The sequence below is a fragment of the Haplochromis burtoni genome, unplaced genomic scaffold (assembly GCF_018398535.1).
Source record: "Haplochromis burtoni strain Fernald_Lab_line unplaced genomic scaffold, NCSU_Asbu1 Contig_515, whole genome shotgun sequence".
Taxonomy (NCBI): domain Eukaryota; kingdom Metazoa; phylum Chordata; class Actinopteri; order Cichliformes; family Cichlidae; genus Haplochromis; species Haplochromis burtoni.
Window position 1 is genome coordinate 315,105 of NW_024582876.1, and position 13,172 is coordinate 328,276.

The following is a 13,172-nucleotide window of genomic DNA, read 5'->3' on the forward strand; positions in this document are numbered from 1 at the left end:
AGATAATAAAAAGTCAAAACTGATTTGTCCTTTAATGCAAAATTTGCCTTCTTAGTGAAAATGGCTCTGTGGCATAGTGAATATACAGAATCTGTGTGTGAGTAAAGAGCAACAGAACAGTTTAGTGTACTGAAGCAGGTTGCAATGAAGACTATGAAAATTCAAAAGTCTTGGATCATCAAACAGCACACTGGCAACACAACACCAATACAAACTACAAACAAACCCTTCTGTGTAACTGACAGCATCCAGTGCTTAACTCATTTACACCTGTGAAAAATAGTATGTGACAGAGTCCACAAATAAGTTAAATAAATAAATAAATACCAACAACATTTTAAGCAAATCTAGGTTTCACACTAACAATCTTTTGGGGTTTTGTGCCCACAAACAGCCAACTTGCTTGTTTTAAATGACATAAGCTCATCGTTGTCACTTGTACTTCAAATATCTTGTGAGTACCTTGTTAACTTTTGAGGCGACTGACAAACTGGGGATTCAGACTTTTACTTCAGAGTAAAAGTGCTATTAAATCCAGTAAAGGAAGCATTAACTGCTTGGTTGATTTAAACAGGAAGTCGCTGATGCTCTACTCATTAATCCAGTCCATGAAGGTGTTCAATGTCGACTTGCAGGAAGAGTCATTCCCTAAGAAAAAAAAAGATGGAAACATGTAGTTAGGTATGAGTTTAAATCTTAACTGCAGAGCTTTATCTGTATACCTACGAGCACTGTAAATACGTGTCCTGTGTTCCTTATATTGTGGCGGAGTTGCTGTCGTTCCCAGTCGTTTCCACTTTGTTATAAAGCCACTAAAAGTTGACTATATAATATTTAGTAGCGAGGAAACTTCACAGCTGGACTTGTTGCACAGGTGGCAGCCTATCACAGTACTACTTCACCGAGCTCCTGAGAGTGACCCATTCTTTCACAAATGTTTATAGAAGCAGTCTGCATGCCTGGGGCTATTGATTTTATGCAGCTGTAGCAATAGAAGTGATTGGAACATCTGAATTCAGTTATTTGGATGAGTGAGTGAATGATCCCACTAATCCACTTAGTGGGACAATAGGTTCAAGTGCAAAAAATACTAACATTATGCGTTTTTGTTGAAGAGGAAATTATTTCTGCAGTTTGGATTGCAGGGCTTCTTGAACGTTGGTTTTAAACTTAACTGGGCATCCTATACTGACCAGCTCTTTACACTATAAACCACACAGTAAACAGAGACACCAGCATTAGTTATATATACTTGGTACCTCCTTTGGGATTTGCACAGCTGAGCCTCTGGAGGGAGGAGGTGTGGCCTATTCTGGTGTCACGCTTACATAAGGAACAGGACACAGGTGAGGCATAGGGCCCACGGGGAAAATGGACACGGTCGCCATCATTATACTGCCGCTGGGCACCGCCATGGTGATCGGAACGCTGCCGCTGCCACACGAAATGAGAGGACACAATGGCCATCACCTGGAAGACAGGTCGAAGAAATAAATACAGCTCAAACAGAAAAAAATAACAAAATAAATAAATCACATCACTGCAAAACACACTCACAGACACTAGAGATGGAATGTCTGGCATTAAACCCAAGCAATAAAAATGGCACTGCGCAGCAAAAACAAGACCCTTAAAAATTCCCAGAGAAGCACCATTTATCAGTCTCCTCAGGCAATTATACTTGTGTGTACCTCTTCACAGCAGCGCCTGCTGACAGCAGCTCTGTACTCTATGCGAGCCCACAGCTTGTCTCGCTGCTCAAGGAAGCGGGGAAACAGTTTTTTCCAGTTCTTGCCCAGTGCCCACGGAAAAATTTCATACTTGCTCTCCTCCTCATCCTCCTCCATGGTGTTGGCAAGATACCTACAGGAGGAGAGCGAAAGCCGAGTTCAGGGCTGTAGGTTTGCCAAGAAATATCACATATAAAAGCAGAAGCAAACAAAGTTTCCTTTTCATGACAGAATATAATACAGAAGCAGGATTTTCAGGCTTTTCTCTGAACTTACAGTGCAATGAAAAAATTCTTTCTGGTGTATTCAGTACTAGTGAAGCAGGCCCTTTTGAAGTACACAAAGGTCATGGCTAGGAGGTACTGATGAAATAGAGGGAAAAGATGGTGTCACTTTAAAGCATAACAAAGTTTTGTAGCTTTCATCAAAGTAATAACTTTACCTTGTCTGTCAATTTATAGCAACCATCCACCCTTAGAAAGTCTTTTATCAGGTCATCCTCTGTAGACAAAGAGATGTTAATATATGAGAATTTAAACCAAATTTCACATTTTCTTGAGCGCATCCTGCTTTCTTGTTAGATCTATCTACCAAAAAGACGGAAATATGCTGCCATTTCCTGCCGCTGGACAACAGTTGACTGAGGCACTTTGGTAAAATACAGGTCACCCTGGTTTGACTGGATACTCCACACCACACCCCGGGTGTTTTGACCATGGTGTCTGCTGAGGCTGAGGTTTCTTCTGATTGGGCGAACATTTTTGCGTTTGACCCGAAGGGTAACAGAGGGAGGAGTTTTCATCATGCTTCAGCTTGAATCATCTGCAGAAAGGAGTCCTCTGGTTGGTTATCACTGCAAATGAGAGAAAAAGTATGAGCAGTGAGCATCATCACTATAGACTGTCACTTTTTTTGGAGGGGGGGTCAAAGGGGTCCACTAAATTGTGCCAAATTCGAGTTTCTTACCATCATTTGCCCTCAAGACACATTTAAAGAGCTAAATGTTTCTCTCTTTTCAGACATTTTTCAAGAGGCAATGTAAAAATTAAATTATCTCAAAAACTACTTTAACTAAGGCCTTGGGGAGGGGTCTGCTATAGTGTCTCTATCAATACGAACTTTCACGAGCGTGACTAAAGCAAAACTAGAATGACACGTATGCTTAATTTCCCTAAATGATTTGGATTACCGCGTAGAAAAATGGGAACATTATTTAATAATGAATTTTTCCGAATAAGTTTAAAGTGTTTAAAGTTAGGCAGGTTATCTGTACGTCATTAACAATAGGCAGTAAAAGAAAGAGAAAGCCCGCAGCTCTTCAGCAACACGAGCTATCAGCTAGCTAGAAAACTGACTAAAAAAAAAAAAAAAAAATCACTCAATTTAAGTGACGACTGTTTTTAGCGGCACAAAGAGACGCTAAAAAATTAAATAAGTATTGTTCTTATGAGAAGCTTAACTCTCATACTAACCAGCAACACGTTTTATAGGATGAAAGTGAGTATAGAGCAGTCGCTGCAGGACGCTGACCAGACGAGATAGTAGTTTGCTGTTGGCAGCTCTGGCAGTTTCTGGAGCGCGCTTCGAGATCTGTGCCAGCGGTGCACCTGCGCGCGAGGACGAGCACGCACTGGCGCCACGTTTTCTTTGCTTATGGCGATCTCTGTGTGGAGTTATTATTAACAAGCCAGACAATGTAAATATGAAGAATACTATATTAAAAACACACCAAGCACTTAGAGTGTAAAAATCACATATCAGTTTCTAATGACTTTTTCTCTTAATGAGATATTTGTTTTGTTATATTTCATTTTATTTTGTTGAAATAGACAACAAAGGCTACCAATCTACTTATTTATGCTATTTTTCTGTGTATTGTGGTTGTTTATTGTGTTTGAGTTACATTCAAGGTGCTGTAACAAATGATTATTTTACGTTGGGGATAACTGATCTTATATAAGGGAAACTTTTGCAAGTTAATTTGTAGGAGGCAAAATCACAAAGGAGTAAATCATGAACTTTATTTACTATTACTTTATTTATTTAGTGTAGTAGTTAGTTTTGGTGGTTTGTTCTCACTTCATTTGATTGTTTAAGAAAGGGGGTGAAGGAAAGATGTGTAATACGCAACTATATTTGATTTAATGTTGTCAAATGTGGATAAAATAGAATCAGTGTAGCACATTTTCTAATTCTGATGAAAACAAAATGCTGTGTTTTTCTTTCTGTTTTTTTCTATTGGCTAAATTAGGATGTATTGTTTTGCAGGCTATAAAAAACCCACCTGAAGCCAGCCTTCATTACCCAAATGAGCTTAAGTTCTTAGAAGTAGGTGAGTTTTATATGACTTAACGTGACATATGTGCAGGCTGAGGAGTTCACTGAAAGACTCACTAATCCTTTCAGCTGCTTGTCCTTCATAAGGTGCAGAGGGATGTTTTTTTTCCGAACATGCTCCAAGGAAATTTTATTAAACATGGCCACCAAACTGTGGATTTATTCTGTCTGTCTGTGACAGTTGGAAGCAATTTGTAAAATGGATTTATCCACGTTTTGTTTTGGCAGTCTACTTGCGGAAAGGGATCTTACTCAATGAGTCAACGACATTAGCCATCTGAAAATGACAGCTGGTGGCTAAGAATCTTTGCTATTTTTTTTACACAATTTACTGCACTGTCTGTATTAGTGTTATCCAGGGAGAAGAGAGAAAAAAACACCCTGTACAGCAGAAATGGGTTGCTCACCATCTAAAGGTAACAATTTTGGCACTCTGGGTGCTATGAGGAAGGGGAGAATGCTACCCCCTGCACCTCAAGACAACCCCAGAGATCCACAGTTTGAAGATGAGGAAAATCATGTTTCATCTGGAGCTACAAATGGAGCTACAAAGGAAAAGAAGACAGGTGGACAAACCCAGTTACTTCAGAAAGAGTCACACATGACACCACAGAAAAAGAGGCTTGATACTGAGCAAGTGAATATGGAAGCAGTTAACATTGATAAGCTGGGGAATCAAGCAACAGAAAAAAGCACAGTATCACAGAGGAAAGAGAAACACAATGACAAACAGGATGTGGCAGACAAAAGGCTTAACAGGAAACCAAAGAAAAATGCCAAAGGTGCAAAAGTTCTTAAAAAGAAAGACAAAGACAAGCTATCTGAAGAGCACAAAGTGGACTTTCCAGAACCCTTGGTAAAAGCTCACCAAGCTGCGTATGCCTTTTTGAATCCTAGCATAAACAAATATGATGTTTTGCTTGGACTCTTAGAACAAGCAGCTGAAACTCAGGTTTCTGTTCAGCCTATGGTTGCCTTCATGGCTCTACGTTACGAGGAAATAATTCAGGGACTAGAAGACATGGTGGAGGAGGGAGAAAATTTTTTAAAAGAAAATGGCGAACATCTTGCTTGGCCAAGCCAAATGAAAAATCTCTCATCCTCTACCCCTCTGAAGTCTGGCTCTCCCAATATCGAACCCCCACCGGATTTGTTGCAGCAGCTGCTTCAGTACACCACACAGAGAATGAGAAATGTGAGCCAGACTGTTGGAAGAATTGGGGACTGTGCTTTAGAAGAAGCAGTGGAGTATTTTGCCTCCGTTTCAGAGCTTTTAGAGGAGAAACTTAAAGTCAAACGTGCAACAGAGAGTAGGTTAATGCAACTCTTATCCCGCATTGAAATGGCCTCTCTGCACAAGCCTGGGCCAGAGGATTCAGCTCTCTTTAGTGAGGACAGTGGAATTGGGGCTGAGAATGAATCCCTTGCTGGATCTGAGAGACGCCAAAGACGAGAGAGTTGTGAGTCTACCGGGACAAATAGAGCTACTCCTGTCAGTCCTCTGCGAAGAGTGTCAAGGAGAAAGCTTCGGGGTCAAATAAGTCCTAGTGTGTCCCTTACCTCACTCAACTCACTAGGTTCTACATGTACCATAATGGCTAATGACCAAAGAGACTCATTGCTCGGATCTGTCTCCACAGAGTACGGGGAAGAGGATGTCAATGATTATGATGAGGTGGACAGAGATATAGGAGATATCCAAGAAGCAGTTCAAAAGCAATTTAATTGTTCTCCTGTAGACTGTAAGCTACAAGAACCTCGACGTTTACCCCCAAAGAGGATAGAAAATCCTCAAAATGTAGAAATGACTATGAAAATGAAAAATGCAATAAGTGGTAGGATACAGTTTGTATCGTCACAAAACCCTAGTTCTAAAACAAAGGCATCAGCGAGCACAAAAACTAGCACACAGGATTGGACAGATGATGAGGTACGATCTCCAAGGAGGCCTCAAACAGCAGCAGCTGTACGAAAGGCACAAGTGAAAAAGACCCCGGTGAACAGGGGTCAGCGTTCCCGGTCAGCAGATTCCCTTCGGAGCAAAGGGGAAGATCCTACTCTTCTTGAACTAGAAAGGACCCAGAAAGATTTAAACCGGAGATTGCAGAGCATAAATAAAAGCAAAGAAGAAAGAAAAACAAGGACTGATCCTTTAAAACGAAACCAAGGAAACTCACCAGCACAATCTCCAGCAATAAATCAGAGACAGCCTTCATTAGAAAAGAAAAACAACCCCCAACCACCTAAAGACAAGGCAAGTCCTACAAAGTCCAATAGTAAAAAACAGGAGGCAACCAGTGAAGTTGATGATGATAAACAAAAAGACAAGAATATACCCAAGGGTCTTATAAAAGCCACTCCACCTCCTAGCCCCCCTTTATCACCCCAACCATCTTCTGGCCTTCACAGAGGTAGGAATTCAGTCAAAAAACTGATTGATACATTCAGTCAAGGAATAGAGGAACTAGAAGGTCCCAAAGTCCTGGGGCCTCTCAAAGGTGTGCGAAAATGTGGTGTTCCAGTGTTACCCGGTTTAGGAAATGTAGAAGCTGTGCTGACTGCTGGGATAACTAGCTGTAGGTCTGAATCTACAACATGTGAGAAAACAGATTTAGACCTGGATAGTCTTCCTCCACCAGCAATGGAAGTATTATTGGACAATTCCTTTGAAAGCGCTCAGAGTACATCAACTAGTGTAGCAGCAGATGGTGCAACAAAAGTAGGAAGATCACCTTTGTTGAAAAGGGGTTTAATATCACAACGATTGAAGGCCTCAGTTCAGTCAGTGATGGTACTGCCAAGCAAAGGAGGCTTACCACAAACCTCCAAACACATTTCCCCTGTTAGAGTGGAACAACAAGAGACATTTCCTCTGTCTAAGGTCAATCAACCAGATTCGGAAATCAAAAAGGATTCCTTATATCAGCAACTCAGAAAGAACATACAACTAAAACCCTCTTCAAACTCTCAGTCAGAGAAATTGTCAACAAGTTACGTAGGACCGTGTGTCACTCAAACAGAATTGAGAGACATACAAGATGATGGTAACATTTCAGTGCCTGGATCCAACACCACAGCATCTTCTGTGCCTGCTTCGGTAGAGACTAGCCAAACACCTGCCACCCCACCTGTGTCTAGAGGGCGAATGTTGCCTTCCACACCTTCTACTCCAAGCAGCTTACATCGAAGACTTCCCAGTCCCCACAATTTCAAAAATCAGCCTACTCCACCCTCTTCATCTAGCCCCTCTCTTAACAGAACACTTCCTACACCACCTGCTCTTCAGAGGAGACTCCCCAGCCCACCCGTATCAAAGCAGAACATTTCGAGCTCAAACTCAGTCGCTTCATACCCTTTCAAAGCACCATCTCCCCCAGCTTCGCCAAAAGTACAAAGATGGTCAAGGGAAAATAGCAGTGAAGACTCATCAAGTACTAGGACAATTAGTAATGCACGTTCAGTCTTCTGTCCAGTTTCTCTGTCCATGTTTGAAGCCCAGCCTTGTTCAGTAAGCAAGCCCCCGCAAGCATGGACCTCAACCAAAGTTTCATTCCTCTTACATACTTTTGAGACACGTGGGAGGACTCCTGCATCTGTCCATGGGCCACGACCCTTTATCAGACGTAGCCATTCAGACCGGAGGCAGAGTCTAAGTCTGCCACAACAATCACAACGCATCTCAGTGGCTGAGACTTGTGGGAGTGAACCAGCGATATATTCACAGGGGTGAGATTTTACCACATTTGTACTTCTCTTAAATGATTATTCATGACTTTTGTTTGTTTTTTTGTTTGTTTTTTTTTTACCTTAAATTTATATAACGTTCTGAGAGAAATTCTGGACAAATGCTCCTCTTTGGTAGGAGCTACCCTATTTTATTTTAAAAACACCTACTTGGTTATGGTTTTGGAAAGAAAACAGTATTAATAACATACATAACAATTAAGTGGCATGGGGTCCACTTGGGAAGCAATTAAAAGATTTTTGAATATCACAATATAATAAAAGCAGGGTGACAAGATTTCCTTTTTTAAAAGGAACTGCACAGGATTTCTTTTCTTTGTCCTCCTGTCCCACACCTTGAAACAATGTTCCCTATTTTGAATGTTTTTGGAGGATATGCACTTTTCTAAATCGTGGCTTTTACCTAATCCATGTAAAGGGACAGCTTTTTATTCAAGTTAAATGATGGTCTGTCTAATTCTGTAACCGTCAGGAAAAGTTAGACATGACCAAAGATTCACAAGCATTGCAGATTTTGGTGATTCAGATAGAAACTGCTACAAAGAAAATTAAGCAGCAATATATATAATGACAGAGTTTTTGTCTTTTTTGGTAGACTTATTTTTCAGTTCATAGAGATTTTCTGATATGAAGTGATGCCACTCTTAGGCCACATTATCACTTAAAGAGTAATTATATTAAATATAAAAAATGCTTACATTGTAGGTGTCTCTCAAACAGAAGCTCATTCTCACGATACATTATGCAACAAATAACTCTCTGTACTTAATGCTACTCTCCAACCTCCCACTGACTTTCCCCTGCTGTTATTACTGTATTACGTTAGATTTATATAAAACATTTAATCTCTCGTACTTCACGAGTCAGTATTGCACCAAGTGACTCGGACTCACCTGGCCCAGTTACCTAATTGCTAATGACAACATTTTCTGTTCTTTCTTTTAGGCTAAACTATGAACCAACCAGAGATGATGACTCATGGGGTAGCCAATCAGACCTCAGAACGACAACACGCTCTGCATCACACCCAGACCTGTGTGTTGTTGGACGTGCCTTGCACAAGGACTAAAGGGGCCAATGCAGAGCCAGGAGGATTATGGATTAGCAGGCCTTACTGAGGATTTAAGTCGATGCTGTTTATTCCACTTGGAAGAGAGGAAGAGCTAATTCTATCCACTTTTCTGCTGTAACACACCTCCACATTGTTTATAATTATATGTATTTCAGGTTTTATTAGTTGTAATTCTTTCATTGGTGTTTTTCACTGCATTCATGTCTGCACTGTATCTGAAAAAAAAAACATGCTCCTGAGCTTCATGTTTACATCACAATTTAGTCTTCCTCTTTTTTTATAGATTGTCTTCCCACTAATGACTAAGTTTTTGGTATTTAATCACAAAGTATTCACAAATTTACCTTAAGTTCATTTCGGCATCAAAATTCATAAATAAAAAGTATGTTCATGTTTTTTTTTAAACTGTAGTATTATTATTCTGTCTTTTATTTTTTATTGTTTTGTAATAAAAATAATTCCATCCCAACTTTGCATGTACTATCAATAACAACTGTCATAATGCTGCATTTAGGTGTTTCATGATCCCTGAAAATGACTTAGGATACTGTATTTCTTGCTAACATCATTATGCTATTTTGCTCACAGTGGTGATGCCAGCATTTTATCTTTAGGGGGCAAATTATGTTTATGTGTAATTTTTAATTAATGTCCTGTAATTAATGGAAAAGTAGAAGTTGCGACCTGGTGAACTTAATGGGAATGCAACTAAGAATAAGAGAAATGGTTGGACCTAACGTTACAGCGTCTTACACTCTCGGCATCTATTACATTAATCCTCACTGTATTCAGAAAAGATCAACAAGTTACAAATCTTTTCTTATAGTTATGAATTACTTTCTAATTATCAGGAGATTTCAAGATTCCAGCTTCATATTTTTATTATTAAAGAATGTTAAATCAAGTTCTCAAAATAATGAGAAAAAAGATAAATCGAATGCTACATATTTCTTCCCCAGTAACTATATACTAAATATACATTGTAGTTACATTGTAACTACAATGTATATTTAGTTTTTCTTCTATGTATGTTAACACTTTAGAAAACTAAAAATGCCAAATTAGCTATTAAAAATGTCCTATTTTCCCCTACACGTTTTTCTCTTTTTCCATAATCCTGGCTAGAAATGGAACCTATACCTTTACTGAAAAAAAACCTCTGTTTTCTTAACTGATAATTAAGTAAAGCTTTCATATAAGGATAAAAGAAAAGAGAATAGGGAAAGAATACTTTTTGTATACTTTTGTAATCATATCTCATCAGGAAAAAAACAGCCTATTTTAATGTTGAGGGAAAAAACACAGATGGGAACCACAAGAAAAAAAAATGTATAGACATTTATTTTTCCATCCATGAGTCAGAAGGTTTTTTTTGTTGTTTTTTCTTTCATTGCAACACGTTCATTTCATTTACATTTAGCATACAAGCATCCTGTAGAAATGGTCTTTTAATGATCTTTTAAGAAAATATTGTCCTTGTCGTATTTGTGTGCTTCATCCAGCCTCCACAATCTAACTGGACTGAAACAAGCATGAGCAAAGTGCAGCAAGCGAAAGTAATCCAGGTAATGACCTCATGAATCTGGTTAAAATAATGTCACGATTTTCTTAAAACCAACCTCAAGTGAAACTGTGGCTTCTTTCAGAAATCTGTCTTTTTTTAAAAATATGTTTTTTTATTTAGGCTTTGTTATCTTCAGTGTTGCTTTGCAATGCTATACACAGTAAACAGGCTTGACTTGTACAGCACAGCATACAATTGCTAAAATGTAAGTAGAGATGGTATAAAAGTTACATACTGTATATGTATGTAATGTATATGTATATATGTCAGTATATACCCAAGAAAACTGATTTTGCTTTGAGTTCAGCGAGTGGGAGAAATGCCTTGTAAATTAAAGTAGAGGAGGCAGTAGTTCAAATAACCACTCACTGCAATCAAGGTACTGTATATGGAAGAGCATCTCTGAATGCACAATACATCGAACCTTGAAGCAGATGAGCCACAGCAGCAGAGTGACTGACAGCTTAGAACAGAAAATTGAGGTTGAGATGTTTTCTTTATTATATTATATTATATTATATTATATTATATTATATTATATTATATTATATTATATTATATTATATTATATTATATTATATTATATTATATTATATTATATTATATTATTATTAGTACCAACTGAGCATTGTTTAAACACCATAGCTTTCCCAAGTATTGTTGTTGCACATCCGATCATCATTACCACAGTGATGGGTGTTTATAGCAGGATATTGCAGCATGTCACAAAGCTCAGATCATCTCAAGCCGTTTTCTTCAACATGACAATGAGCTCACTGTACTCAAATGGCCTTACCAGATCTCAATATAACAGAGCAACCTTAGAATGTGGTGGAAACTCATGGATGTGCAGCCAGCAAATCAGCAGGAACTGTATTATTCTAAAATCTCTGCAGAATGTCTGCGGTCCCTTGGTGATTTTATGCCACAAAGAACTGAGACCAAAAAAGGGTTTAATCAGGACTTAACTAATGAAATGGCTGTTGAGTGCAATTCCATGTATGTTTTTTTTCATGATTGAAACATTTTAAGATTTTTACAATTTTCTGATAAGACTTTGAAGGGGTGTAACATGGGGTCATGTCAACAATCCATTAATATTCATCTTACATCCACGAAGGTCTTCAAGGCTAATGTAATGACTTGTTTGTTTGAAAATTGGCAAAAAGCGTAAACGAATGGTTACAGGGTGAGTGGGGAATATACATTAAAGACGTTTGATTTTACAGCACAGTATAAAATAGAATATCTATAAAATTGAATTACTGTATTATAATATATTTCTATATTACTAAGATCAATTATTCTCAAACATTGTTATAGGATGTACATTTTTTTTACTGTTTTATAAAATCTTGGGCAGTAACACAAAATCTACAATTCTGTTTTTTCTTTAGTAGATATAGAAAATAACTGATGTAAAATATCCAAATTAAAGTTATGTTTAAACAGTACAAAGGGCCACTGCATATGTCTGTGTAATAATCATTTTCTTTACACTTTACTAAAGGAAATGTTCTCTTTAACGAGCTGCAGTAATCTGATTGGTGGATTAGTAGCTCTCTGTCCTCTCACTTGCTATCAAGGACAGGCTACATGAAGTCATGCCTGCAATGACATCTGTTCTCCACCAGAGGAGCATCTCGCCTCACAATCTATCTCCCATCAGGCTGCACTTCCTGTGCAATCAAGTGGAAACTGGTTATGATTCAAAGACACAGATGGAAGCATAATCTCCCCATTGTTTGTTTTGCTTAGATTATGAGTTATCAGTGAATGCTCTAATGTGTTAGACAATACAATGAATGACTTATACAGTCTCTGAAGCATAATTTCCCAGTAGAGAAAATATACAGAGAACACAGAGGACTGTGATAAATGTGCTACATCCAATTCATTCCCGCCTCTCTGAAGGGACTTGAATACAAATTTGCAGATTATACCAAAGGATATAGACTAAATAAAACAATCTTCATGTTGATAAGCAAACACTGACATAAGAATAGTTGATTTATTCATAATGGTGTTGTTTATATCCTCTTAGTCTTCATTGTCCTACTCCAATGAATCTTTCAGTAATCCCTCAGAAAGTGAGACACAGTGCTTTTAGATATATGCTGTGTTACTCTTTTATGTAAGATTTATTTCAAATAATGTAGCAATGCACCCACCAGCTTTGTGTATAAATGATGCCTAATAATACAAATAAACTAATATCCGATAAGACAATAGGGATCAGTGAAAATATGGTATAGTTTAATACTGCTGTTGATTTGATGTATGCTATTGTGTATTCCCTGGCTTTTACATTTTACATGGCTTTTACAGTGAAGCATTGTCATAAAACGACCTCATGTGGCCTTGACTTATTGCTTATTGCCAAAAAATAATGCTGAAGGAGGATGATATAAAACAAGTGGTGGGAGTCTAACTGTCCTAATGTCTGTGTGAATTATGAATAATAATCCCACTCTGATCTTTCTTTCTTTAAAGACAGCTTTTGAAATCAACATGCAAAATGAATAAATCTCCTCATGCAACCAAGACACCCACTTTCCTTAAAACTACTATCAGGAACTCTGTGAACATACTCTGTATATAAAAAAAATCTAAAATACCATTCAGTGGTTTGTAGATCCACTCTGTACACCTTGTGTTGAATGTTTTTGCTGTCTTGGGTGAATCTGGCTGAGAAACACTGAACGCTCAGTCAGTAGTTACTCCT

General features: G+C 38.2%; 2 protein-coding genes across 3 annotated transcripts; one reads left to right on the forward strand and one right to left on the reverse strand.

Annotated features, from left to right (window-relative positions):
• Positions 1–13: 13 nt before the first annotated feature.
• Positions 14–13,172, reverse strand: spdya (speedy/RINGO cell cycle regulator family member A). 2 transcript variants are annotated; one of them, XM_042214086.1, is made up of 7 exons: positions 13,066–13,172; positions 2,322–2,583; positions 2,173–2,231; positions 2,007–2,092; positions 1,692–1,863; positions 1,260–1,470; positions 14–648 (listed from the first exon to the last, which is right to left on the reverse strand). In XM_042214086.1, the coding sequence occupies exons 2-7, from the start codon at positions 2,533–2,535 to the stop codon at positions 590–592; spliced, it is 801 nt and encodes a 266-aa protein (XP_042070020.1). In that variant the 5' UTR covers positions 2,536–2,583; positions 13,066–13,172; the 3' UTR covers positions 14–589. The 2 variants fall into 2 exon arrangements, with proteins under 2 accessions (XP_042070020.1, XP_005947292.1); XM_005947230.2 differs by lacking the exon at positions 13,066–13,172 and adding an exon at positions 3,203–3,369.
• Positions 4,089–9,735, forward strand: pcare1 (photoreceptor cilium actin regulator 1). The gene is made up of 2 exons (XM_005947237.2): positions 4,089–7,793; positions 8,757–9,735. Exons 1-2 carry the CDS (start codon positions 4,462–4,464, stop codon positions 8,878–8,880), a joined length of 3,456 nt encoding a protein of 1,151 aa, XP_005947299.1. The 5' UTR covers positions 4,089–4,461; the 3' UTR covers positions 8,881–9,735.

Coding starts and splice junctions, on each gene's coding strand:
- spdya (XM_042214086.1), bottom strand. CDS start 2,535: ATGATGAAAACTCCTCCCTCTGTTACCCTTCGGGTCAAACGCAAAAAT. Junction 2,093..2,172: donor GCTATAAATTGACAGACAAG/GTAAAGTTATTA, acceptor CTATTTCATCAG/TACCTCCTAGCCATGACCTT. Junction 1,471..1,691: donor GCAGGCGCTGCTGTGAAGAG/GTACACACAAGT, acceptor CCTGTCTTCCAG/GTGATGGCCATTGTGTCCTC.
- pcare1 (XM_005947237.2), top strand. CDS start 4,462: ATGGGTTGCTCACCATCTAAAGGTAACAATTTTGGCACTCTGGGTGCT. Junction 7,794..8,756: donor CCAGCGATATATTCACAGGG/GTGAGATTTTAC, acceptor TCTTTCTTTTAG/GCTAAACTATGAACCAACCA.